General features: G+C 40.2%; 1 protein-coding gene across 2 annotated transcripts in view; it reads right to left on the bottom strand.

Annotated features, from left to right (window-relative positions):
* TNFRSF19 (TNF receptor superfamily member 19) overlaps nucleotides 1-24,838 on the bottom strand; it is a 91,069-nt gene that overhangs the window by 40,504 nt on the left and 25,727 nt on the right. For both annotated transcript variants that reach the window (XM_044249418.1, XM_044249419.1), the window contains exons 4-5: nucleotides 15,639-15,817; nucleotides 6,989-7,074 (exon numbers count right to left, since the gene is read on the bottom strand). In XM_044249418.1, the coding sequence (XP_044105353.1) occupies nucleotides 6,989-7,074; nucleotides 15,639-15,817 (265 nt within the window). The remainder of the gene's footprint in view (nucleotides 1-6,988; nucleotides 7,075-15,638; nucleotides 15,818-24,838) is intronic.

Below are 24,838 nucleotides of genomic sequence, written 5' to 3'. Positions count from 1 at the left end.
ACAAAGCCCCCAAGAACAAAGCAAACATCTAGGTTAAACACACTTAAATAAAGCTGTACTCAGATGAAAAACCGCTTTGAATTTTTTCAAAACCATTTGTTCCAACCAGAGTATTTGTTCCAAATTAAGTAAACATTGCTAAAAGAAATCATACAAAATCTGCATTTCTTATCAGGCCCAGGGCAGGATATAGTGCTTCTAAAATTTCTTGTGTGTTTTTCTCGATTTCCCTTTAACACTCTAAATGAGTGCACATTTTCAGGAGGTGAAGATAAAGTGATGAGGAACAGAGCCTGGGGCAGGGATTTTTATGTAAAGGGTGCCTTTCATTGATCTGCAGTCTACAGTGATGTCACTAATCAGCTCTGTTCTCCGTGCCCAACCAGTCAGTCTCACAAATTAACGCTACTGGCGACCTGACCAAGAGGTTATGAGTGGACAATCAATTACAATCACACATCCATCATTATTTTGAGGGGAGGGAAGCTTTAAGCTCCTGTTGGTTGGGCAGGCAAACTTAGGCCTTAGGCGGTAGGATAGGGAGGAAAGAGACCAGCTTAAGTAGGGTTTCTTCAGCCTGGTACTCAAGCCATTCAAGCAATCAAACACAAAAATTTACCGCAGCCCCATTCTAGATATCCTTCATCGCCCACCTGCCAGAGGGGGTGAAGGACAGCAAGACAAAGATCAAAGCCAGCTGTATCATGAGATCCTCCCCATGTGGAACAAGTCCCAATCTCCATATCCTCCAAAGAGCACACCTGGCTTGGGAAGAGGGTAGGTGGGAATGGAGGAGATGCAGCGCAGGTCAGTCACCATTCAGAAGAAAGCAGGCTGGCATGAAGGTAGTCATTACTGAGCTAACTCGGGGGCCAGTATGTTTCTGGATAGGATTTCATTTAGTTCGACTCAAAATCTGCATGAGATAATACTCTATCTCATGAGTTGGAAGAATTAACATTGTTAAAATGTCCGTACTACCCAAAGCAATGCAACGATTTAATGAAGTCCCTATCAAAATTCTAATGGCTTTTTTTTTTTTTTTTCACAGAAATAGGACAAACCTTCCTAAAATTTGTATGGAACCACAAAAGCCCATGAATGGACAAAGCAATCTTGAGAACAAAAGAACGAAGCTGAAGGTAACATCCTTCCTAATTTCAAACTATATTATAAAGCTATAGTAATCAAAACAGTGTGATATTGGCATGAAAAGAGACACATGATCAGTGGGACAGAATAGAGAACCCAGAAATATACTCACATGTAGAGGGTTAGTTGATTTACGACAAATGAGCCAAAAATAGGCAAAGAGGAGAGGACAGTTTCTTCAATGAATAGTGTTGGGAAAACTGGACACCCACATGCAGAAGAATGAAACTGGACCACTTTCTTACACCATACCCAAAGATCAACTCAAAATAGATTAAAGACTTGAATGTAAGGCCTGAACCATAAAACTCCTAGAAAAAAAAAATAGTGACAAAAACTCTTTGATATTGATTCTTGGTGATGATTTTTTTTGGATCTGACCCCAAAAGCAATGTCAACAAAGGCAAAAATAAACAAGTAGGACCTACATCAAACTATCAAACTAAAAAACTTCTGCACAACAAAGTAAACGATCGACAAAATGAAAAAGCAACCCACTGAACAGGAGAAGATATTTACAAGTCATATATCTGAGAAGGGGTTAATATCCAAAATATATAAAGAACTTATACAACTCAATAGCAAAAAAGAAATCTGATTAAAAAGTGGGCAGAGGTTCTGAATAGACATTTTTCCAATAAAGACATACAGATGGCCAACAGGTAACATGAAACGATGCTCAACATCACTTGTCATCAGGGAAATGCAAATCAAGACTACAATGAGGTATCACCTCACACCTGTTAGAATGGCTATTATAAAAAAGACAATAAATAAGAAATGCTGGTGAGGATGTGGAGAAAAGGGAACTCTTGTCCACTGTTGGTGGGAGTATAAATTGGTGCAGCTACTGTGGAAAACAGTAGGAGTTTCCTCAAAAAAATAAAAAGGGGACTATCATACAGCTCAGCAATTCCGCCTCTGGGTGTTTACCTGAAGAGAATGAAAACATTAACTCAAAAAGATCTATGCATCTCATGTTCACTGAAACATTATTTAGGATAGCCAAGATGTGGAATAACTTAAGTGCCCATCAATGGATGAATGGATAAAGAAAATGTGATATGTGGCCCCTTAGTGAGCTGACAGAAATATGGGAAGTTTTCAATTCTTGTGTTTCTGTTAAGTCATTACTTTGGTTTATTTCAGGTATTACAGAAATATAAGAAAATGTGTTTACATTTATTTAAAATTATTCTTGTGTTATCAATATGACAATTATTTTCAAGACTTGTTTGTAACTTGCTACAAGATGCACATTTAGGGCATAATTTACATATGTTTAGGGCAGAATCAGAGGTGGCCTGAGTCATTCCTGTAGCAGAAGTGCCTATAGACGTCATATGAGACGCAAACAATGCCTCTCAATGCCTGTAGCACCAAGAGTCCAAATGAAGTTCATCAATGACCACGAACTTCATTTGGACTCTTGGTAGTACCAGGACACCCACTATTTTCTCGAATCAACTTCCCTCCCACACTCTGTAATGAGAATCTCAAAGGCCTATGCTTTTCCAGCCTCTGAGTTCCTTGGCTCCTGCCTGACTTGGCAGAACACAATGCCTCCTGCTTCACACACATACTAGCCAAGACTATGAGTCCCTCACTCCCTGCCACCAAATGCAGAAGGCCATGTTCATTGCCCCACTGCCCTCTTTCACTGGTTATAGCAGGGAGCACTCCCTCCTTCCAGAGAAGGACAACCCAACAAGTGTGCTTTGGGATCCTTTTCCAGAAAAGGACTGATAATTCTACTGTTCTCTCATAAATTCAGCCTCTCTCAGCTGGACACTTTCCTTCAACCTGCAAACAAGCAAATGTGTCTCTCACCTCAGGAATGAAATAAAACAAAACCCCTCCGTTGTCTGCATATTCCCACATCACCTTCACAGGCAAACTTCTAGACAGTTGTCCATAATCATCTTTATTCCTCCCCTTACATTAGCTTGTCATTGCATTATAATCTGGCTTCGTTCCCACTACTCACTCAGATGGTGCTTGTCAATGTCACCATAGCCCTCCACAGTGTTAAATGCAAAGGAAATTTCCAGGGTCAACTGAACTGACTTGCACAGGAAAGGACGCTCTCATACTGTCCTGGCTTCCTCCGACTTCCCTGGCCCTCGATTTGGTCTCCTTTTCTGGCTCATCCTCCCCTATGGACCCTTCAGATCACAGCTTGGAAGTCATGGTTCTGGAAATCTTCCCTAACATTCCCACGTCATTATCCATTACCTGTTCTTAGGGTACCACAGATCCCTCCGAGCACAGGACTGGCCAATCACACTTTTGCATCTATATGGGTAGTATCTGAATTCTGTTTAATTTGGAACACTTATTTGACAACACCCCCACTATGCCGTAAGCTCCAAGAAGAAAAGAATTGGGGTCTATTTGTTCATCATTGTGTGCCTGGCCCCCAAGAGGCACTCAAATATTTGTTCAACAGTTAAATGAAAAAGGCTCTGTCTCACAGGACGATGGTATTTTTTTTTTTTTTTTTAGGACGATGGTATTTTACTTGGCCAATCAGACTCTCTCCTTCAGAAGCATGACTGGGAAGTACAGACCAGTCCCTTGGAAGCATGAGGGGAAAAGAGGAGACATAAGCAGAGTCCTACAGGCTGAGAAAACATCAGTGGTGCTGACCAGAGCCCAGGGTAGAACTCAGAGCCTCCTGTGACATGGGGTTATAGGCCCCAGACTCCAGGGCTGCCTCAGGTCCCAAGTATGAGCTGCCCCCAAGTTCAGGAAGTTCCAACCTCTCACTACTACATATATCCTTGAAGCAAACCCATTACTTTTTTTTTAAGATTTTATTTAGGGCGCCTGGGTGGTTCAGTTGGTTAAGTGTCTGCTTTCCACTTGGGTCGTGATGTCGCAGTCCTGGGATCAAGTCCTACATGAGGCTGCCTGCTTCTCCCTCTCCCTCTGCCCCTCCCACTCATGAGAGTGCTCTCTCTCTCTCTCTCTCACTCTCTCACTTGGTCTCAATGAATAAATAAAAAATCTTTAAAAAAAGATTTTAAAAAGTAAAGATTTTATTTATTTGAGAGAGACAGAGAGAGCATAAGCGGTGATGGGTATGGGCAAAAGGAGAGGGAGAATCAGACTCCCCGCTGAGCAGGGAGGCTGATGTGGGACCCGATTCCAGGAGCCCGAGATTATCACCTAGGGAAGACAACTGAGCCACCCAGGTGCCCCAAATCCCATTACTCAAGGCAACTAGATGGGTGTCACTTTCTCACAGCTGAGTTTAAAGAAAACGGGAACTCCTTAGCAGGGAAAAATCAGTGGAGAAGTAGTTCTTTGTGGATGAGTTGAAATACTCAAAGTAGGAGAAATGAAAACATAAGACGCCTTACATAATTCCCCCCAAAGATTTCAAGATTGCTTTTGAGGAGATTAATTGTGCCCTGGAATTATTCCTAAGACCTATGCCAAAGGCAGCAAACTTTTCCTTTACAGAGATAAGGATTAACACTTACTAAAGACCCCGGACTGTTGTCTTATGATTTGAAAGACTATTACTTTGTGCACTGCATTTCTGACTTACAAAAATAATTTGTTTTTCTTTGCTTTCTAAATAGTTTCATATATGGAGAAATAGATCTATACATATAAATTAAACTAGTTAATTTTCTTTTCAAACTGTAACTTACTCAGGGCTTTACAAAGACATTGGAAATTAAATGTGAAAACTATGTTTAAAGTCTAATTTATGACGTTTAAGCTTAGCCAGATCCCTAAAGGCAAAAATTCCAATGCCTCAGACTTACGACCAGATCATATTAAATTTAAACTGAGTAAATTAAAGAGGAAAAAAAAAATAATCCCAGTACTTTCCAACTCTACACTGGGCAATAGCAGTTACTTTACTAAATCTTTTAATGGTAGTTTGGGATGAAATGCATGATCTTAATTTGCATTCTGGACAAAATGATGGCCGAGTGGACCCAACAGGCAAGCCCAGGTCACCGCCCTGTTTTAACTGGCAAGTGGACATGTCCTTTTACAGACTGTGTAGCGTAAAAGATCTCCTCTATGTTTGATTTTTAGAGTTTTTGTTTAAATGATGACTATTAAACAGGGTGCCTGGGTGGCTCAGTCGGGTAAGCGTCCGCCTTTGTCTCAGGTCATGATTCCAGGGTCCTGGGATCAGAGTCCCAGTAGGGCTCCTTGCTCAGCTGGGAGTTTGCATCTCCTTCTCCCTCTGCCTGAGGCTCCCTCTGCCTGAGGCTCCCTCTGCTTGTGCTTTCTCTCTCTCTCAAATAAATAAATACAATCTTTTTAAAAGAAGATGCATTTCTTTCTTTAAAAAAAAATAATATGAAAGCAAACAAAAAGTCAACATGTAGTAGACTATACCAGCCAACAGCAGACAGATTAGACAGTTTGGTTTTTCTTAGGGAGACAACAGAGTGACAAAAACACAATGTTTGGCATTAGACAGACCTAGGTCTGAATTGTGTCTCTGCCATTTCCCAGACAACAGGGGAGAGTTCATAACCTTTCTGGACCTGGAACCCTCATTGACAAATGTAGGCTGATGATAGGACAGTGAGAAAATTAAGTGAAACAACAGTTTACCTACTATGACTGATACGTAACATTTAATACTGCATTAGTTAAATGCAATGAATTAATTGGCAAATGCTTGCATCTTATAAAAAAGAAGGTCACCATACATTTTTGTACGACTTAGAATCCTTTTTTTTTTTTTTTTTGCTTATTTGTTTTTTGCCCTTTTACTACATCAAATGAAGAGAAAGTAATGCATTTTGGTAAAGGACATAATAATATGGACTGCAAATTCCATGACATTCTTGGAAACACAAGTACTGTGTGGCTTTATCAATAATGCACTAACTTTCAGTTCGTTCAGAGGGGGCTTTTGTCACAGAAAGAAGCAAGAAGATATCAAAACAAAATATCCCATCCATATTATCAATGCTGCCCAGAAAGGGAGGACCAACCTATGGACAGGATGAAGCACCTTGCCCCATCCTTTCTGCTGGACCTGTGTACTGGGTATCTGTGTACCAGAAGCACAGCTCAGTAAAGCTCTGCTTAGTAAAGAGAAGCCCTGAGCACAGTGGGGGAGCCCACCAGCTGATTGTGTCCTCTGCACATCACCTGTGAGTTTCCACAGGCCATGTCTGTAGTTGGGATTAAGAAAAGTGGGGAGTTCCTCCCCTTCGTATTCAAACATCAATGCACATTGATAGCTTGTAACAAATATCTTTTATGTGAAAGGAAAAAATATAATCAAAATGATTATTGTTAAATACAATGAAGAAAAGGCACAATTTTCTTATTTACAGCTGTAGTCCCACCATGCAATGGGTTTTCTCTTCCTGTTTATTTGTTAAGAGAAAGATGAAAGAGTGAAGGAAATGAGCCAGTATTTAAATGCATTAGTTAGGGCAGGTGATTCGTGGAGAGGAATGTCTCTAACCACCAGGGACAGCACAGGACTAAGAAGGGAAAAAACAGGAATTCACTGGCCTGAGGCAAAGATATTATGCCTTAGGATTTGGATCACCTAGTTAATTGGAGTCACCTGAGGTTTATATCAGAATGAAAGATAAAAGTTTGAATAAAACGAGCAGCAGCAAAATTTCTGTATTTCACTCTGAGATTCAAATCAAGGGACACAGTTTGCTGACTGAGGCACCCAACAAAAGGGCTTTATATCCTGGTGGAGGCTTTGATAAAAGAAGGCAAGCTAAAAGCCCCACAGCAGAGAGAGATTTTGCTCCATTTGCTAACTGCAGAAAGCTTTCTAAAAAAAGGCCAAGAGCCCTTTTGCAGTGTTTGTATGGCGTTCACTCACAGTGTGGCTCGTAAGGAGGAGGAGGGTCTCCACAAGGTACGCACTCCATGTCTTGAAAACCAACAAGTTTTGTCTTCCTATAAAATCTAGAAGAGAAAAATGCCCCTTGTTAGCTCTTTCTCCTAAGCTCAAAGTGGTGGCAAACAGATTCATGATAAATTATCAGTCATCTCCATTACTGGTTTTATTTAAAAAAACAAAAAACAAAAAAACCCCAGCAACTCAAAGGCTTAAATACAACAGTATCTTAGACAGACACAGCCTGAGAGGCAGGGACCATTCAAGAAATAATCAGTTCCACTGAACATGACATCGTAAGTTCTACTTAGCCCCACTATAGTGAGGTGCTGGTGCCGGAGTAGATCAGTGGCCTTTGGCATCTCTATTGTCATTTAAATGACAATACCCCTCCTAAATCAAGTGCCAGTTTTTCAACATTTGAAATTCAGAGACCAAAAGAACCCCAGCAAACTATAAAAGCAATGGAAGAATTTAGGTAGATGCTTATACAGTCTTCATAAGGGGATATCTTTCTAGGCATGATAAGAAACCCAGCAGCCAGAATGGAAATCAATGGTTTTCACCACACACTCACAAATACACACATACACACAAATGCACACGCACACACACGCACACACACAAATAGTAAAGCCATCTGAAGAGTAAAAATAAATAAAGCATCATCGGCACAGTTATTAGGAAAATTAAACTGAAATATTGTTCTAATCATAATATCATTGTAACTTCAGTTTGTAGTAGAAACCTTAATCATAATGGTAAAGGTGAACACTGCAACTGAAAAACAGGCAAAGAACAAAAATTCCCCAAAGAAGAACATTTCATAATTTTAAAGCTTTGTAGTTAAAACTAGAATACATGTTGCAATTAAATTTTTCAAAATTTAACACTGAAATGTTCCGTCTCATTAAACTAATGAGTAAAGGCAAGCTGCAATGAAAAGATCCCATTTTACTTAGAAAACTGGGAAAGTGGTGGTGTGAGCAGAAACAAAATAAGCACATGTTTCTATGCCAGGGACATTATAAATTGCTACTTGTGGGAGGACAATGTAGCAATATGCCATCAGAACGCAATAAAAATTGTTTATATATCCTTTGACCAGTACCTTCATTATTTTGAAGTATATCCTAAAGAAACAATCAAATGGGTGAAGCTGTATGTGTAACAATGCAAACAAAGCATTGTTTATGAAAGCGAAAAAGCCAGTCAGGCACAATTTCAATATACAACAGCAGATAATGACTAACCATGGTAGTCCCAAAGCAATGGAATACAAAATGGCCTTTAAGAAACAATGATGTAGATCTCCCACACGTATTTTTTTAACTCACAAAATAACAATAAATAAATAAAAAAAAAGGTAATATGATTATATATTGTACAAGTACATACTTTGGTATAGAGATCCCTTGAGATTTTTTACCAAAGCAGCTAAAATAATTTACATATAGATATTTGCGTTGAAAAAAACTAGAAGGTTATTATATACCAAATATTAACAGTGATTATTTCTAAATGTATTTCCAAGTCTATTTTTCTATGACAAAATGGCGGTATGGAGAATAAATTTGCAAAATAGAGGGCAGGATAGATGCAATTTGTATTTTGTAATAGCAAATCTGTATGTTTTATGGTTGAAGCAAAATTTGCATTTAAAACTAGGTAAATTATATCAAATGCCCAGATACATTCAATATTTGCTTAGCCTTCCTTTTTCATACTTCCTGATACTGAAACATATCACAAAGCTATAATAATCAATGTAGCATGTAACATACAATACAGTGTGGAATATACAATACAGTATAATAAACAGTTATAGCTATAATAATCAATATTGGCATAAAGACAGACATGTAGACCAATGGAACAAACTCTCACATATATGGTCATATGATCTTCAAAAAGAGTACCAAGACCACTACATGGGGCTGGGCAGTCTCTTTAACAGATGGTGCTGGGAAAACTGAATATCTACATGCAAAAGAATGAAGTTAGAACTTTATTTAACATCATATACAAAAACCAATTCAAAATGAACTAAATACCTAAACATAAGGCTCAAAACTATAAAATTCCTAAAAGATCAAGAAAAACTTCATGACATTGAATTTGGCAATGATTTCTTGGATATGACACCAAAAGGCAATCGAAAGGCATATGTGAGACAGGCAACAAAAGGAAAGTTACATTAGGTGACATAAAACTTAAAACTTTTATGCATCAAAAGATACAATCAACGTATAGTTATCCCCAAACTCATCAAGTTGTATACATTGTTTTACATGTCAGTCATAGTAAAGTGGTTAAAAAAAAGTTAAGTTGCATCAAAAAAGTACTAACTGATAATAAAATAATATATTTTTTTCCAGTATTAAAAAAAAGGATACAATCAATAGAGTGAAAAATGAACCTACAGTAGGGGAGAAAATATTTGCAAATCAGGTATCTGATAAGGAATTAATATCTAAAACATAAAAGAACCCCTATAACTCAAAAACAAAAATCAAATAATCTGATTAAAAAATGGGCAAAGGACTTAAATAGATACTTTTCCAAAGATGAAAAAGCCAGTAAGCACATGAAAAGATGGTCAACAGCCAACACCCCTCATCATTAGGAAAATGCAAATCAAAACCACAATGAAGTATCACCTTATACCCATCAGGACGACTATTAAAAACAACCAAACCAAAACAATCAGAAAATAAGAAGTGTTGGGGGAGGATATGGAGAGAAATTAGAACCACCATGCACTGTTCATGGGAATGGAAAATGGTACAGGGAGCCATTTTCTGTGGAGAACAGTATGGTGGTTCCTCAAAAATTTAAAAATACAACTACCGGATGACCCAGCAATTCCACTCCTGAGCTGTATCCCACAGAACTGAAGGCAGAGTGTGGAAGAGGTATTTGTACATTCATGTTCCTAGCCACATAGTTCGCAACAGCCAAAACTGAATGCAGCCCAATGTGTGACTGCAGCCCAAATGTCCATGGAGAAATGTACTTTCACATCCTACAGCACGAGCATGGATGAACCTTGAGGACATGTTAAGTGAAACAAACCAGTCACAAAAGACAAGTATTACAGGATTCCACTCAGAGTATGTGTGTAATCAAATTCAGATAAGCAGAAAGTCGAATAGTGGTTACCAGGAGCTGAGGGGAGGAGGAAAAGGCGACTTATCATTCAATGGGTATAGAATCTCCATTTGGGAAGATGAAAAATGTTCTGGAGATCAGCTTGCAACAATGTGAATGTACTTAACATTCTGAACTGTACCCTTAAAAATGGTCAAGATGGTTAATTTTATGTTACATGTTTTTTACAACGAAAACACATGAAAAATTAAAATAAGGTAAAAACCATAGGGCAATGTAAGAGAGCTTTCTTATTAAAGAAAGCTGTAAGTAAAAAAGATGTATTTCTTACTTAACTGTGTAATATATGCAAACTAATATTATTTATCTTTCAGCCAGAAAATTTGCCAAATAATAAGTAATTGAACATTGGCACAGTCCAAAAATAGTTTTATACATAAACTCTCATTCTATATAAATATAATCAGAACAATGAGTGAAACAAAAAATGTAATATCCAACATCTTCTGTATCAACTATTGATACAGACATACATACTTTAAAACTTTTGGGGAAACAAACATAGATGTTTAACATTTTTAAAATAAGGAAATCTAGTGACAGAACAGTCTTGAGGTCTGAGATTTCCCTGACAATTGAATAAAATACATTTGCCAAAAATATATAGATTAAAATATGGGTTTGAGCCATCAAGGAAATGAGACTAGAAGGTGAGCAAATTACATCATGTTTTGAATGATCGTTAAATACAAAGTAGAAATAGCCTGAAATCCTAACTGGAGAGGAGGGTGAGTGGGCACACTGATTCACAAGGTTCCTGTGCGTGTAACCCTGCTCACAAGGAGAGACAGATGATGCTTGGACTTTACTCTGAGGACAGCTATCTGCAGCTACAAAGAGATTATATAAAAGCATTTAGAATCTGCTCTGCCAGTTTCTTTGTGACAATGGCTTGATGGCAGAATCTAAGTTTTTTTTTTAAACTTAATTTTTAAATTTAATTTAATTAATGTAATTAAATTTAATTTTTTAATGAAAAAGGTTTTTAACAAAATTTTCAAGACCATCAACTGACTCTTTTTTTCCTGTTTTGTACAAAGTGAGATTAAATCAGAACCCTGGGTGCCTGGGTGGGTCAGTGGGTTAAGCCACTGCCTTCTGCTCAGGTCATGATCTTGGGGTCCTGGAATCGAGTCCCTCATCGGGCTCTCTACTCGGCGGGGAGCCTGCTTCCCTCTCTCTCTCTGCCTGCCTCTCTGTCTACTTGTGATCTCTCTCTGTCAAATAAATAAATAAAATCTTAAAAAAAAAATCAGAACCCTAAAACATAGTACATTTACTAAATTATAAATTATATAGTAACCATCATAGACATTGATAGTTTTTTAATTTTTGGAAGAGTTGCCTCAAAATTACCCTCCAATGTGAAGATGAAGTTATAGAAATTAGAATTTTAACATATAATTGAAAGTATTAAATGCATAAATAAATGTATCAAGCTTGAAAGATTATTTTACTTTTTCTTGCTTAAACTTCTGTGGTTTTGGGGACACAGAAACATTTCTAACTCTGCTTTCTGACCAAGTGAGAAAGAACACAAGTTTTAAAAAACAAAATAAAAGGGATTAGGGACATATACAGCTGTCTGGCTAAACAGCCTTTAGTTGAACTTCAGCTTTTACTCTGGATGTTCAGATAGCTAATGGAAAAACAAAACAAAACAAAAGGAAATCATATTGGATTTTACTTAATCATGGTTTGCTGAAAGGCAACATGTAAATACATCTTTTAGATGTATTTGTATTTATTTATTTAGAAACTCTAAAGTTTCTCCAACACTGAATTTGGAGAGAAATTTTTAATTCAACTCAATCCAAATAACACCAGTTTGCCTAATGAACACCATGTGGAAAAGTGCCCTTTTAAGATATGCCTGGTTATAGGAGCCCCTGGGTGGCTCAGTCAATTAAGCGTCTGCCTTCTGCTCAGGTCATGATTCCAGGGTCCCGCATAGGGCTCCTTACTCAGCAGGGAGCCTGCTTTTCCCTTTCCCTCTGCTGCTCTCCCTGCTTGTACTCTCTCTCTTTGACAAATAAATAAAAACTTAAAGAAAAAAAATTAGCTATCATTGTTACTAGAAAGAACTGGCAGGGGCTGGCTTATTCTTTCGGGCTGGGACCTAGGTCCCCTTAGCAGAGAAAGGATGGGAACATGGCAGGCAGAGGAGAAGGCTGGAAGCCCACTGCAAAAACCAAAACAAAACAGTCATGTAAAGCTTTCACTGGCTCCCAGGAACATTAACTGGTGATGAGGTCATGTATGTATTTGTGCTTACTATGGGTCAGGCATTCTGCTTGGCATTTTGCATGCATTATAGTCTCCGTCATTCCGCCAGTTCTGCAGGTTGGTATTATTAGATGATCATTTGTAGGTGAGAATAATGGGTGTCAGAGAAATTGAGGTATTGGCATAAAGTCATTGGACATATTTGGAAACAAGGAGACTCTCCAATCACTTAGATTGAGGGCACAGAGGACAAACTATTCCCACGCGATACTGCCACTGGGAAAAAGGCCACTCCTGTCCCACTGGGGCTGAGCCTCTAGGCAGTAGAAAACTCTCATCAGGTGAGGCTGAGCCTTCAGAAGGCAGGGGTAGCACTAGAAATGAAAATGCCACCCTCTGCCTGATGTTGGCATCACTTTTCTGGGAACAATATGCAATTTGCTTATTTTCTTTCTGCCTCAATTTTCCTGTCTATAAAATGGATTTCAACTATTTACCTTCTTCACACAAATATAGTGAAGCTGGGCGAGCACTTTAAAACACTCTGGATAGCCTGGGTAAAAGTCACTATATAACTATTGCCTGGCTCATACATTCACACTGGCTTAGGAAGGATGTAATTTTAAACTAATCATATAAATAAACTATGAAATTTCATTCAAATGTCTACTCACTTATATATGACTTTCCCACATCTAAGCATTTACTTAAAGAATGAGCAAACACTGCCGCTAAAGGCGTGGGCTCAGGTGACAATGAATGAGGTTAAGCATGAGGAAACACTTTTGGTGGGAGGTGGTGGGGAGAGCGTGACCTCACTCACACTCCAGCCGCATAACCGTGTGAGTTTCTTCTTTGTAAAACCAGATCCCCTGGTCCTGTGCTTTTCCTCACTCTCTCTGCCTCTGAATCTCCCGTGGACCTCCTCTTCTCCCTGCCCCACAGAGAAGGAGATGGACACTGACATGCTTTTAGCAGAACTGTAGAGGAGGAACAGCAGAGATGGGTCAGGTGTTCGGTTAGTGTTCCTCAATTACATCTGCATTAGGTCAGAACTCTGCGTACTGATATTCACAGGTATCAGCATCACCTGAGGTTATAGACAACTCCCTTTTTTAAAGTAGCAGATTAATTGAGATCTAATTCACATGTATTACAATCCACCCATGTAAAGCATATAATTAAATGGCCTTTGGTGTGGTCACAGAGCTGTGCAACCATCAGAACAATCAGTTTTAGACATTTTTATCACACCAAAAAAGAAACTCTGTACCCTTAAGCAGTCACCCCTGACTCTTCCCAGCAACTCCCCCCCACACACACACACACCAACCACCGGCCCCAGGTAATCACTCAATTACTTTTTGTCTCTATAGATCACCCGTTCTGGACATCGCATACAAATGGAATCATATAATACGTCTTCTGTGATTGGCTTCTTTCACTTAGCACAATGTTTTCTAGGTTCAGCCATTTTGTTGCATGAATGAGTGATTCATCCCCTTTCAACAGCAAATAATATTCTCCTGTTTGAATATCCTCCAATTTGTCAACCAATTTATCAGTAGATGGATATCTGGGTTCTTCCCACTTTTTGACCATTAGGCATAATGCTGCTATGAACATTTGTGTACCCATTTTTGTGTGGTCAGGTTTCTAACTGTCTTGGTTATATACCTAAAAGCAGAATTGCTCGGTCACATTGTAACTCTATTTTAACTATTTGAGGAACTGCCAAACTGCCAAACTCTAAAGCAGCTGCACCATTTTCTATTACTAATGGTGGATGGTGGTTCCAGTTTCTCCACATCCTCACCAACCCTTGTCATTGTCTTTGTGGGGACAGCCATCCTAGTTGGCTTGAAGTATGTGGTTTTAATTTGCATTTCCCTGATGGCGAATGACACTGAGCATCTTTTCATGTGCTGATTTGCCGTCTGTGTATCTTCTCTGGAGAAATGTCTGTCTACTCAGATCCTTTGTCAATTGTGATATTGGCCTTTTCATTATTGAGTTATAAGAGTTTTATATAGTCTAGATAAGACAGTCCCCTATCACATATATGATTTATATATTGTTCCTCTAATTCTGTGGGTTGTCTCTTCATTTTCTTGATAATATCCTTTGAAACACAAAAGATTTTAATTTGGTGAAGTGTACGGGTTATTTTTTCTTTTATTCCCTGTGCCTTTGGTTTTAAACCATTACATTTCATACCTGCTCAGGGGCTTAGCATAGGGTCACAGTTGGCCCATGAGGCTATTTTGTACCTCTTTCTGCCCTTCAGGCCCACAGGTTTGTCTTCCCCTCTGCCCTCAACAAGAGCCCCAGAGATAGCACTCACCATTCTGATAGCAGGGCTGTGATCTGTGGGGGGTCCTCTGGCTGTCTAGTTAGACACCTGCCTCTGTGGTGACTGAGAGCCCGGATTCCCACCTTAGGGTCCCTGAACTCCAGGGTCCTGTCCACGTTGGGGCCTGTCTCTCGGTTCCTGTATCCACAGGGCTCTTCCCCCACACACCTACTCAGCAAACTGCCTCAACTCTGAGTCTTGCTCAAAGTTCAGGTAACCCGGTCACCCTCCCAGACGCTGCCGCTTGCCTAGGCATCACTGCGCCAGTCTAGCCTCATCTGCCTTATCTACTCTAGGTTCTCCTTCTTCCACAGAAATCATCCTCTGCTACCTTTCTGCAGAATGTATGGCTTCATTATTTACCACTTAGAGCTTTCTAAAACCCTTCTTAGAATATAATCTGCACGTGGGTCGGGTTCCCAGCCTCTTTACCTCAGCAACGCCTGACTTCTGCTACAGCCCTGCCTCCTAGCTGCTTCACAAATAGCGGCGGAAATGAGTGAATGGCCCTGATTTGCATTTCTCTGATCGCTAACCAGGATGAACATGGCCATAGAATCACAGGCCGCACGTGTTCCCTCTTTTGTGAACAGCCCCATCCCCTCTGTTGTCCATTTGTTCACGTTTTCTTTATCATCGATTTATAGGGAACTCTGTAGATTCTCCTGACACTAATACTTCGTTAGTGCGCGTATTCATTTTATTTATAACCAGCGCCCATCACGGGCTCACAGCCCGCGGTGGGCGCAGAGGAAGTCACGGCCACCCCACAGCTGCGCTCGGGTTCCTGTCGGTGTGCATTCACCTTTGGGAGGGAACCAGGGAAAGGCGCGTTTGAAAAATCATTCCATAATCACGAGGGAAAGAAATCGCCCGACCTACCCTGGCAAGCAGTCCCCGCAGATGGCATCGCTGGTAACCGAACAGTTTGCCTTCTGGAAGCGGTTCACCACGGCGCACTCCAGGCACGGCTTGCATTTCTGAAAGCCCCAGTCCTCCTTGAACCTGTGCGGCCGGCATGTCATGCACTGGGCATCCTCCCCGTAGCCAAAGCCGCATTCCTGCAGGGATTAACAGGCAACAGAACGCTATTCAGACGTGGCAAGCGTGAAAAAGACGGCTGGGATAAAAGGAAGACCTGGTCTAATAATTACCGAGTGCCGGCCTTCCTGGATACAAAGGCGGCTCATTCAGCAAGTTCAAATGTGTCTCCCACTGCTAATAATCTCTCTTACTAGGATAAGTATACTTAGTCATCCACTTTATTCAAGAAGCCGTGAGCATTTGAATAAGAAAGGTTCTCTGGGACCCCCACTGCGGCATTATTGCTAGCTTATGGCAGAATTATGGCACTTTCTTCTTTTCTAATTAAGCCAGTCATGGGCATGTTCAGAAACTAAAGTCAGGGTAATATCCAGGCACTTACTCACTTTTCGAGGCAGGAAATAAATACTTTGCTATCAAGAGTGATATTTTAGAAACGAGGCTAACTGTAAGAAATTGCCTAAGCTGACAGATTTAGAGGTCTATGCAAACTTACGTGTTAGCTGTATGTTATTGTGTGATGGCAGGGAGATTCTGACATATTCCTTAAAAGAACACTAAATTCTCATGTGGATTAAACTGTGTGATACTACAGGCTGCATGCTTCTCTAGATTTGAATGTCAGCACACAATATTGCTTACCATGGATGGGCAAAACGGATGGTTCTTTGATGCATGTATGATCATTTCCACAAGGCCCATAACCAAATAAATCACAGCTTATCATATAATGTAAATACAATGCAACCATAAGAATGACATTGATATGGGTTCATGGTAGCTTTAAAAAAGTTATTAATACAGAATTAGAAGTATGATCCCATCACTTACAAAAATATTAATAATTAGTACTAACATTTATTGGGTGCTTACTCTGTGCTGGGAACTTCATACACATTATCTCATTAAGTCACACGTCTTCCAAATGAGGGAAGCAGGATCATTATTTCCATGTCATGAATGTGGGTGTGGAGCTTCCCAGAAGGTACGTACCTTGGTTAAGGTACCTTAGGTATCTTAGGTACATACCTTAAGGTACATAGTAATGTTAAAACCAGGATTTGAACCCACACTGTTTAATTCTGGAGTCAGATTCTATACCCCCGACACTGTAGGATCCATCTGGTACTTCCTCTCTCCACGTGGAGAGCACACTGAGGAAGCCCACAAACACAGCTCAGTGCAGCAGAGGAAGGAAGGACTCCAACAAAATCTCTTGGTTTCCTTACCCAAACCCTTCTGATGCAGAATACAAACGCCCATTAGTTCAAAATTCCCATTGGCCTGTCAAATTTATATACATAAAGTTCTTTATCCATACTTATATGCACAGTCAACTAAGGCAGTACTTATTTATCAAAAATTAAATCAAAACCAACACAAAAGATAGTATTCTCTGTACTCAAACTACTGACTAAAAGAGATTCATAGTAACACTGCAATTCAGTTTTACTAATTAATTCGTACACATCTTGGAGGAGCAATACCTTCTGTCCTCATTTCCAGCCAGTCTTTCAAATGTGTACCCTGAACATACACAGCAAAGGGGGGGGGGCAGAAGATCACCAACCTTCTGAATCCCGAGCGCTCCAACTAGACAAATTTCTAAACCAAGGCACAGACAGAAGAAGGAAAAAAAAAAAATTGAAGAATTGATTCACGAATAGAATTTCCTTCAAATTGTTAACAGGGATTATCTCTGGGGGGTGGAGACTGACATCCTGAGATTTTTGAATTTTGATAATTCTGCGATCATTTAATTTTTGCCAAACAGCATATATTACTCTGGTAATCAAGAAAACACCAAAGATACATATTCAGAAAGCATTGCCTGGGGTGTGGACTAGGTCTCTGCGGGGAGGTCCCTGCCATTTTGGGTGCTCTGTACACAGGTGATGTGGTCGTGCACTGGAACAGAGGGTGTTCTTGCTAAGTAGTTGCTAAAAGCTGAGTGCATCCAAAAACTCTCCATCAGTCACACAGGAGCCACCTTCTCGCAATTTTCCAGGATCAAAGTGTGGTGCATGTGACATTTGGAAGGGGGATGGGGACCTCGTTGTCCACAAGCTCAGCATCTCCACGTCAAAAGCTCAAGTAAGAGTAAAGTTTCAAAATCATACTTTGATCCAAGCAACTTGTATTGTAAGGGTGTTAGATGCAAGTTACAACGCAACAAAGAAATGGGGAAACGGGAAGTGAGCAGAAGAGAAAACAAAGGGAAAGAGAAATGAGAACGAGAAGAAGGTGTATTAACTGGGAATAAATGTCTGAAATCCTGTTTTTCAAGTGAGGCTGACATAAGAGGAAAAAGTATATGTCTTCCTACAATCATGAGTTTGAAGGCCAATTCTGCCTCTTGTCCACTAAGCTATTTCGGGAATTCTCTGACCCTTAGTCTCTTCATCTCTGAGATGGCAACAGTACACGTCTGCTCCACAGGGTTGTTTTGAGGAATAAATAGGAAATATTTATTTATTTATTTATATTTATAATATACATTATATAATTATATATATGTGTGTGTATATATGTAAAAGTTGTAACCTATAAATCAAGCATAGAGGGTCATTCACCAAATAAATGATACCTTTTTAGATTCTCTACAACCCAACAAATGAACTTTCCTGATTCAAGTATAATAAAGCCTTACTGCGGAACAAAAGGATCTTTAGACTCCAATTTTTTCTGGGTTACTTGAAATGTCAATTTACATCTAAATTATTTTTATAGAATGTCTTTTGAAAAAGGTACATAAAATACAATTTAGCCATAGCTGCTTTAATCAACTACTGCGTTGTGTTGTAATACAAGGAAGTAGGAAGCCCCCATGTCTATATAGGCAATTTTGCTCTTGTAGTGCCCCTGATAGGCAGTCAACTCCCATTTCTTGCTCCTGCCACATAACACTGTCTCTGACAATTCACTTCCTCTCTCCATTCCTGAGAAACTAGATGAATATCCGAGCGGACATGGACTTGAAGGAATTGACAGACTCATCTCTTTTGAAAATTAAGGGATGCGTGAAGGGTTGGGAAGATCTTCGTGCTTTGCTTATTTTTTGATTCCCGACTGTATTTTGAAGTTTGTGTTGCACATACATGAGGACCGATTTGACCAATGTGTTTTTGCCCACATCGCATTGTGTGTCATTTACATGTCACTATACTTCATAGACTGAGGATTTCATGAAAAAATTTGGGGGGGGGTTCATTCTATGTTCAAATCATGTATACAAAAAAAAACAGGGGCACCCAGGGGGCTCCGGTCATGATCCCAGGATCCTGGGATTGAACCCCCATCAGGCTCCCTGCTCAGCAGGGAGCCTGCTTCTCCCTCCTGCTCTGCTCCTCCCCCAACTCCTGTGAGCATATGCTTGCTCGCTCTCTCTCAAATAAATAAAAACCTTAAAAAACAATTAAAAAAAAAAAAGAAAAGAAAAGACAACAAAGCCAGGCACCAAATGCATCATATTTTGCCTTCATTGTCTAGATATTACTTACTGTTTCTACTTAGAGTTTATATGTTTTAGTGGTAACAACACTAAGTTCAGAGCAATTTACATGAGAGGTTGAGATAAGGCTGTGTGTCCATTACAAGCACAAAATAATACCTAAATGTATTAAACAGGTACTGTGACCCATATAGTCTCCTGGGAATTATTATATAGAGATTGATTATTTGGGGGAATTTAGTTTAAAATACATTTTCTCTACAGTACTTGTTATTTTTTAAAAGGATAACATCAAAATAACAACCTAATATTATTTTTAAGCTTTTAAAAAATACTTGCAGTTCATGATAGTCTAAGAAATTGATGAAGTGATCATTCTGAATGTAGAGAAGATATTTCCAAGGAATTACATGACAGCACACTGTCCATAGCGGCAACCTCGTTTAGAGCGACTGTCATGTTCCTAAAGCGCCATCAACACAGAGATGCTGTAATTATTTGAAATCCAGGCTATAATGTAAACAGCATATGAACATTAAATTATCCCCAATATAAATGTCTACTTTGATGTTTTTATTTCATTCAATAAAACTAGGTGGTTAAAATGCCTTGAAATCGTCCTCCATAAAGTTCAGTAAAGAGCTACCAAGAGCAAAAGAGGAAAGGCTGAACAGCTCGAAGAGCGGGCTGCGCCACAGCCTCCTGGCCAGGGCAGCGCTGGTGCGCATGCGCCCAAATCGTGCCTCTGTAAACTCGGGTCCACCCCCAATGGCCGACGGGCAATGCTTTCTGGTCCCTTTCCTTTTTATCACTTTTTATACTGAAAAACTACTAGTACACACAAGATTTTAATAAATAAACAATACGCCTTCCTTCCCATCCCAGGTCTCTTCACTTCCTATTCCTTCCACAGAGGCAAACATTGCTACCAGGTTTTGGGAAACCCTCACAGAAATATCCTAATTCCGTGTGTGTATTTTTTTTTCTTTTTTTCTTTCTTTCTTTTTTTTTCTTTTTAAGTTTTTATTTATTTACTTGAGAGAGAATGGGAGAGAGAGAGAGCGCATGAGAGCGGGGAGGTCCGAGGAAGAAGCAGACTCCCCGCTGCGCAGGAAGGCAGTTACTTCAGCAGGTATTCCCCACCCAATGCATCTTGGAGAGTGCTACCTATCAGCATATACAGAGCAAGCCATTGTGTGGTTACAGCTGAATTTGTTCTACGGAGCCTGGTCATCACTGCATCCCAAGAGCAGGAGGCAGGGGGCAACCACAGATGTCTGTTGAAGTAAGTTGGCATTGATCACGTGGTCTAATCCTGCATCTAATGAAAACAGTATGGAATATTTTGGGTTTCCCCCCCATTACTTTTGCATATAAAGGAGGCAATTTCCCCAGGCAAATGGTTTCCCATAGCAGGCTAGTATACTACCATTGGGAATAAAAGAAATGGTAGGAATGGATTTTTGGTAAGATAAAACAAAGAGTACTTAAGAGAGTTAGCTGGCCATGCTCACTGTGGTTAGGTTTACCTCATTTCTGACCAAACTTCACAGGCTCCTGTGAGCTACTTTCTCAATTAGACCCCAGCCTTGGGCCTTGTCCTCAAGAACCCAGTTGTCCAAGAATCCCGTGTAGTTGGTTAAGCCAGAATCCTCCACCCTCCTATCTGCTCACCCTCAATCTCTGATCCGATTTCCTCCTGCCCCTCTATCCTCTGATCCTATTGGCCTGCCTTCAGTAAGAATCCTGTTAGGTCCGTTTTAGCTAGAACCCCCCCTGCCCCAATGTTTCCTCTTAGGAATTTTCCATCCACTGCCCCCCACTCCGCTCCTTGGCTAAAATCCCCACTTCTCCATGTTATATTTGGAATTGAGCCCAGTTCTATACTGAGGCCTCTCTTCCCCCAATGCAATAGTCCCTGAGTGAAATCTGTTTTTACTGCTTTCACCTCTGTCCCACTCTGGTTCTCTGACACTTTCCAGGTTACACACACTACAGCTCTCCCTCTCATCATTTCATTAGAAGGACTGGACATGTGGGTTTGGTGAGGGAGCATACATGGGAGGAGACTGGGATGGGAATGGGGGTATTAGGCAGTCCTTGGCCTGGGCTTCAGACTTAGAAATGTGTTTTGTTTTTATGCAGTGTGGTCTGCCATTAATATCAATGGTAGAGATGCATTTAGGCTTTCAAATAATCCTGGAGTCTTTGTTTTTGAAATTATGACCTGGTACCTTAAAACCTTAAAAGAAATACTTACAACTTCCCTGAATTCCTAAAGAAGCCTTTTTATTAATAAGCTTCAAGGTGTAAACATATACACATGAGTAAAATAATAACCCAATTTTTTTTAAACATTGCCATAGGATTCCAAGCGATTTCCCAAAATCCTACAATAAGCAAACAATCCCCAATATCCAACGCCTCCCTCCGCCACTCTTTCCCCAAAGCCTATCAGGGCACCTGGTACTTATAAAGATTCTTTTCTTGACCAAACTTCAGCCAGGCTTCTTAACCTTCTTCCAGACCCACACGTGTACTTCCTTATAAAATCCAGCTTTAGCAAGTCCTCTGCTAATTCCGCTTAACCAGGACTACCCACCCTAATATCTGCTCGGGTTCCCCACGCTCCACTTGAAGTCTCATGGAGCCTTGCAGTCCAATCACCCTGGTTTGTCTTCAGCAAAGAATTATTAGGTTGGCTTCAGCCAGGACCTCTCTAAGCCCTAAGTAATTTTTCACCCACTGACGCTTGCTCCCTGACTCTAAATTCCCATGAGCTCATGTTGTATCGGGATGGAGGCCAGTGGTTTCCCCCACCATAAAATCCCCTTGCAGTGGTCCCCCTCCCTACCCGCGACTAAAGCCTGCCTTGCCATCCTTACCAACAAGTGCCACTGAATATTTTTTCTTTAACAATACATACCAGGCTGGTGAGTAACATATAATGTTTGCCAGCTAAACAAATGGATGAACAAATAGCATTGAAAGCAGTATTTCCTGAAGTTGTTGTTGTTTTCTTATTGGTATCATTATTACTTTATTCCAAGGAACAAAAACCTATAAAGGTCACACCAGTGTCCCGATTAGTAAGGCCAGATAACTCTTGTGGGCTGGTGGAGGTGGGCAGGGGGTGGGAGATGAGGGTGGGGGTCTGTATGGGGTGGGGTGGAAGCAGTGAGTGGCCTTTCTTATCTGGGTTCCAAGGCAAGAGAGGGCTGCGTCCAGCTGGGCCATTTCCACCCAAGCTGGCCACAGCAGTAGCCCTGACACTCTGCCCAATATTTTTTAAGCCTCATTTGGTGACTTTCCAATGGCAAACTGACTCAAAGTAAACAGTCCTCAGATCCCCTTCTCTCTATTCTCCCTCTGCAAATTCAGCACTTAGCAAAAACACAAGCGGATCCCATCTACGTGTTCTAGGAGCCGTTCCCCAGACCACAGGGGAGATCCTCACAGACCATCATTGTCCAGGAAACACATTTGGGGCCCTTGGGTCTAAAGCACTATTTATTTGTACAGCCAATAAGTTATTAACTCTGGTTCTTTGAACTTTAAAAGCTCAAATTTGGACAGAGAAGAAGTTATTTGTGGAGAAAATCTAGCACAAGCAAATGGAAATGACAAATTAGATTTATGTAGTTGGTGTTTAGAAATCACCTTTTTAATTTCCTTTAATAAAACAACACCAAAGACATAGCCCCCCCCACAACCAACTTCCAGTTTATGAAAATCTGTAATTGAGTTTTTTAAAGAAAAATTACAAGCTAGAGCTTGCTAATATCTGCCAAACATCACTGGGCCCGATTAGGTATAATTAAACATAAATAAAGTGAGCAACACTATAATTAAATGGCATAAATGAATCTTTTTCATGCTTGCAAATTATATTAATTTTATATGTGCCCGTGTGACTTTCTTCATCAGGATGAAAACAGCTTACCAAAAAGCAGACATCTTTAAAAATGGGGAACCAGACACTCATCCTTGTGGAGGAAAGTGTGTTGTTATTTACAAGAATTAACTTCTTCACATTAGCTAAAGTTATCCCAATAATTGGTTAGAAAAGCTGACTTTGAAAACTGTGCCAGAGACTTGAAGACTGTTTCAAGTGGTTCATGCAAAAACTAGTTTCCTGGTTTACTGCTGGGAGGTGATCATGTTAAAAGCACATTGTTGGCATTAATACTCGGTGAGGAGGAGGGGCTGTGGCTGGGCAGATTCTAGACAGTAAGAATTAAAAGGCTAATGTGGTCACTTCAGGGAAACAAAAGTCATCCTCCCCCATGCATTGCAATGCTGTTTATTTTCACCAGCTGAAGGGCTGGCTGTGTAACACTCCTGTGCACATTTGTGGCTCCAAATGCCCAGCGTGTACCAGTCGTGGAGCTATGTAAACAGCACTTATTTTTTGCCTCGAACATAGGAAAAAGACATTATCAATTCTCTTTCTCATAAACTTTCTAAACCTAAACCCTGTATTGAAAGAGAGAGAGAGACTAGCTATGGCTCAGCAGGAGAAACTCCTCAAAACCGAGCCCAGATGGCTCAGTGGTTTGTCCTATATTTTCCCAAAGATACACAAAGCCTACCCATTAAGTTGAATGGCCAAAAAGAACCCGGCTGAGAAGACTGGATGCTTGGGGCTTTCAGGGAAATAACTGGAAACCAAAAGCGCTCATGCCATGAGATAGCTCAGATGGCAGGGAGGGGACACAGAAAATGCTACCCGGTGTGAGAAGCCACGGCAATGGTGCCCATGTGGCTGGGCCAAACATGAGTGCTGGAGGAAGAGAAGCAGATGGATGTTTGGAAACCAGTGGCCAGGCTAAGGGTGGCATAGCCAAGGAAGGAGAGGAAGGAGCCTGGCCAGGGAGGCAGATCCTGGAATGAGCAAGCCATCAGGTCAAAGGATTTAGATATCTCCCTGTGTTAGAAGTTGGTCCCTAGCCAGAATTTCTGAAGGGAAGTTCATCATTCTAGATCTGCACCATCCAATACAACAGCCACACCTTCATGTGGCAACACATAAATTTAATTCATTAAAATGCAAAATCTAGTGGCTCAGTGACACAAGCCACCTTTCAAGTATTCAATAACACATTTCAAGCGGCTCGTAACTCCCATCTTGGCCAGCACAGATACAGACCGTTCCATCACTGCAGGAAGTTCTACTGGACAGCACTATACATGAGCAGTATGCAAAATGAGAAAAAAATTATTACCCCATGTGGCTCCAGCACCTTCTCCCAGCACTTACTAATGGTGACAATGGATAGATCAACTAACCATCTCTGTGTCAGTTCCTCCATCTATAAAACAGGAGAATATATACCCCCTACTTAAGACATATGTTAAAAAGACTCCATTATTTAATATACAAATACCACATAGAAACTGGCTTATTATAACAAACGTTGGCTAATTATTTATTTTGATTGCACGATATATATTACAAAATAATAGCTGAAGAGATGTTTGAGAGGTAGTGCATTTTTGTTAAGAGACATCTTTTAGATACACATAACCCAAAGTATCTAGGGTAAAAGGTTAAAATAAGGAATCATTTAAAAAATGGCCAATGAAG

This window comes from Neovison vison, chromosome 5 (assembly GCF_020171115.1).
Source record: "Neovison vison isolate M4711 chromosome 5, ASM_NN_V1, whole genome shotgun sequence".
Taxonomy (NCBI): Eukaryota; Metazoa; Chordata; class Mammalia; order Carnivora; family Mustelidae; genus Neogale; species Neogale vison.
The sequence above is the reverse complement of the archived record's forward strand: the minus strand, read 5'-3'. Positions and strand labels throughout refer to the sequence as shown.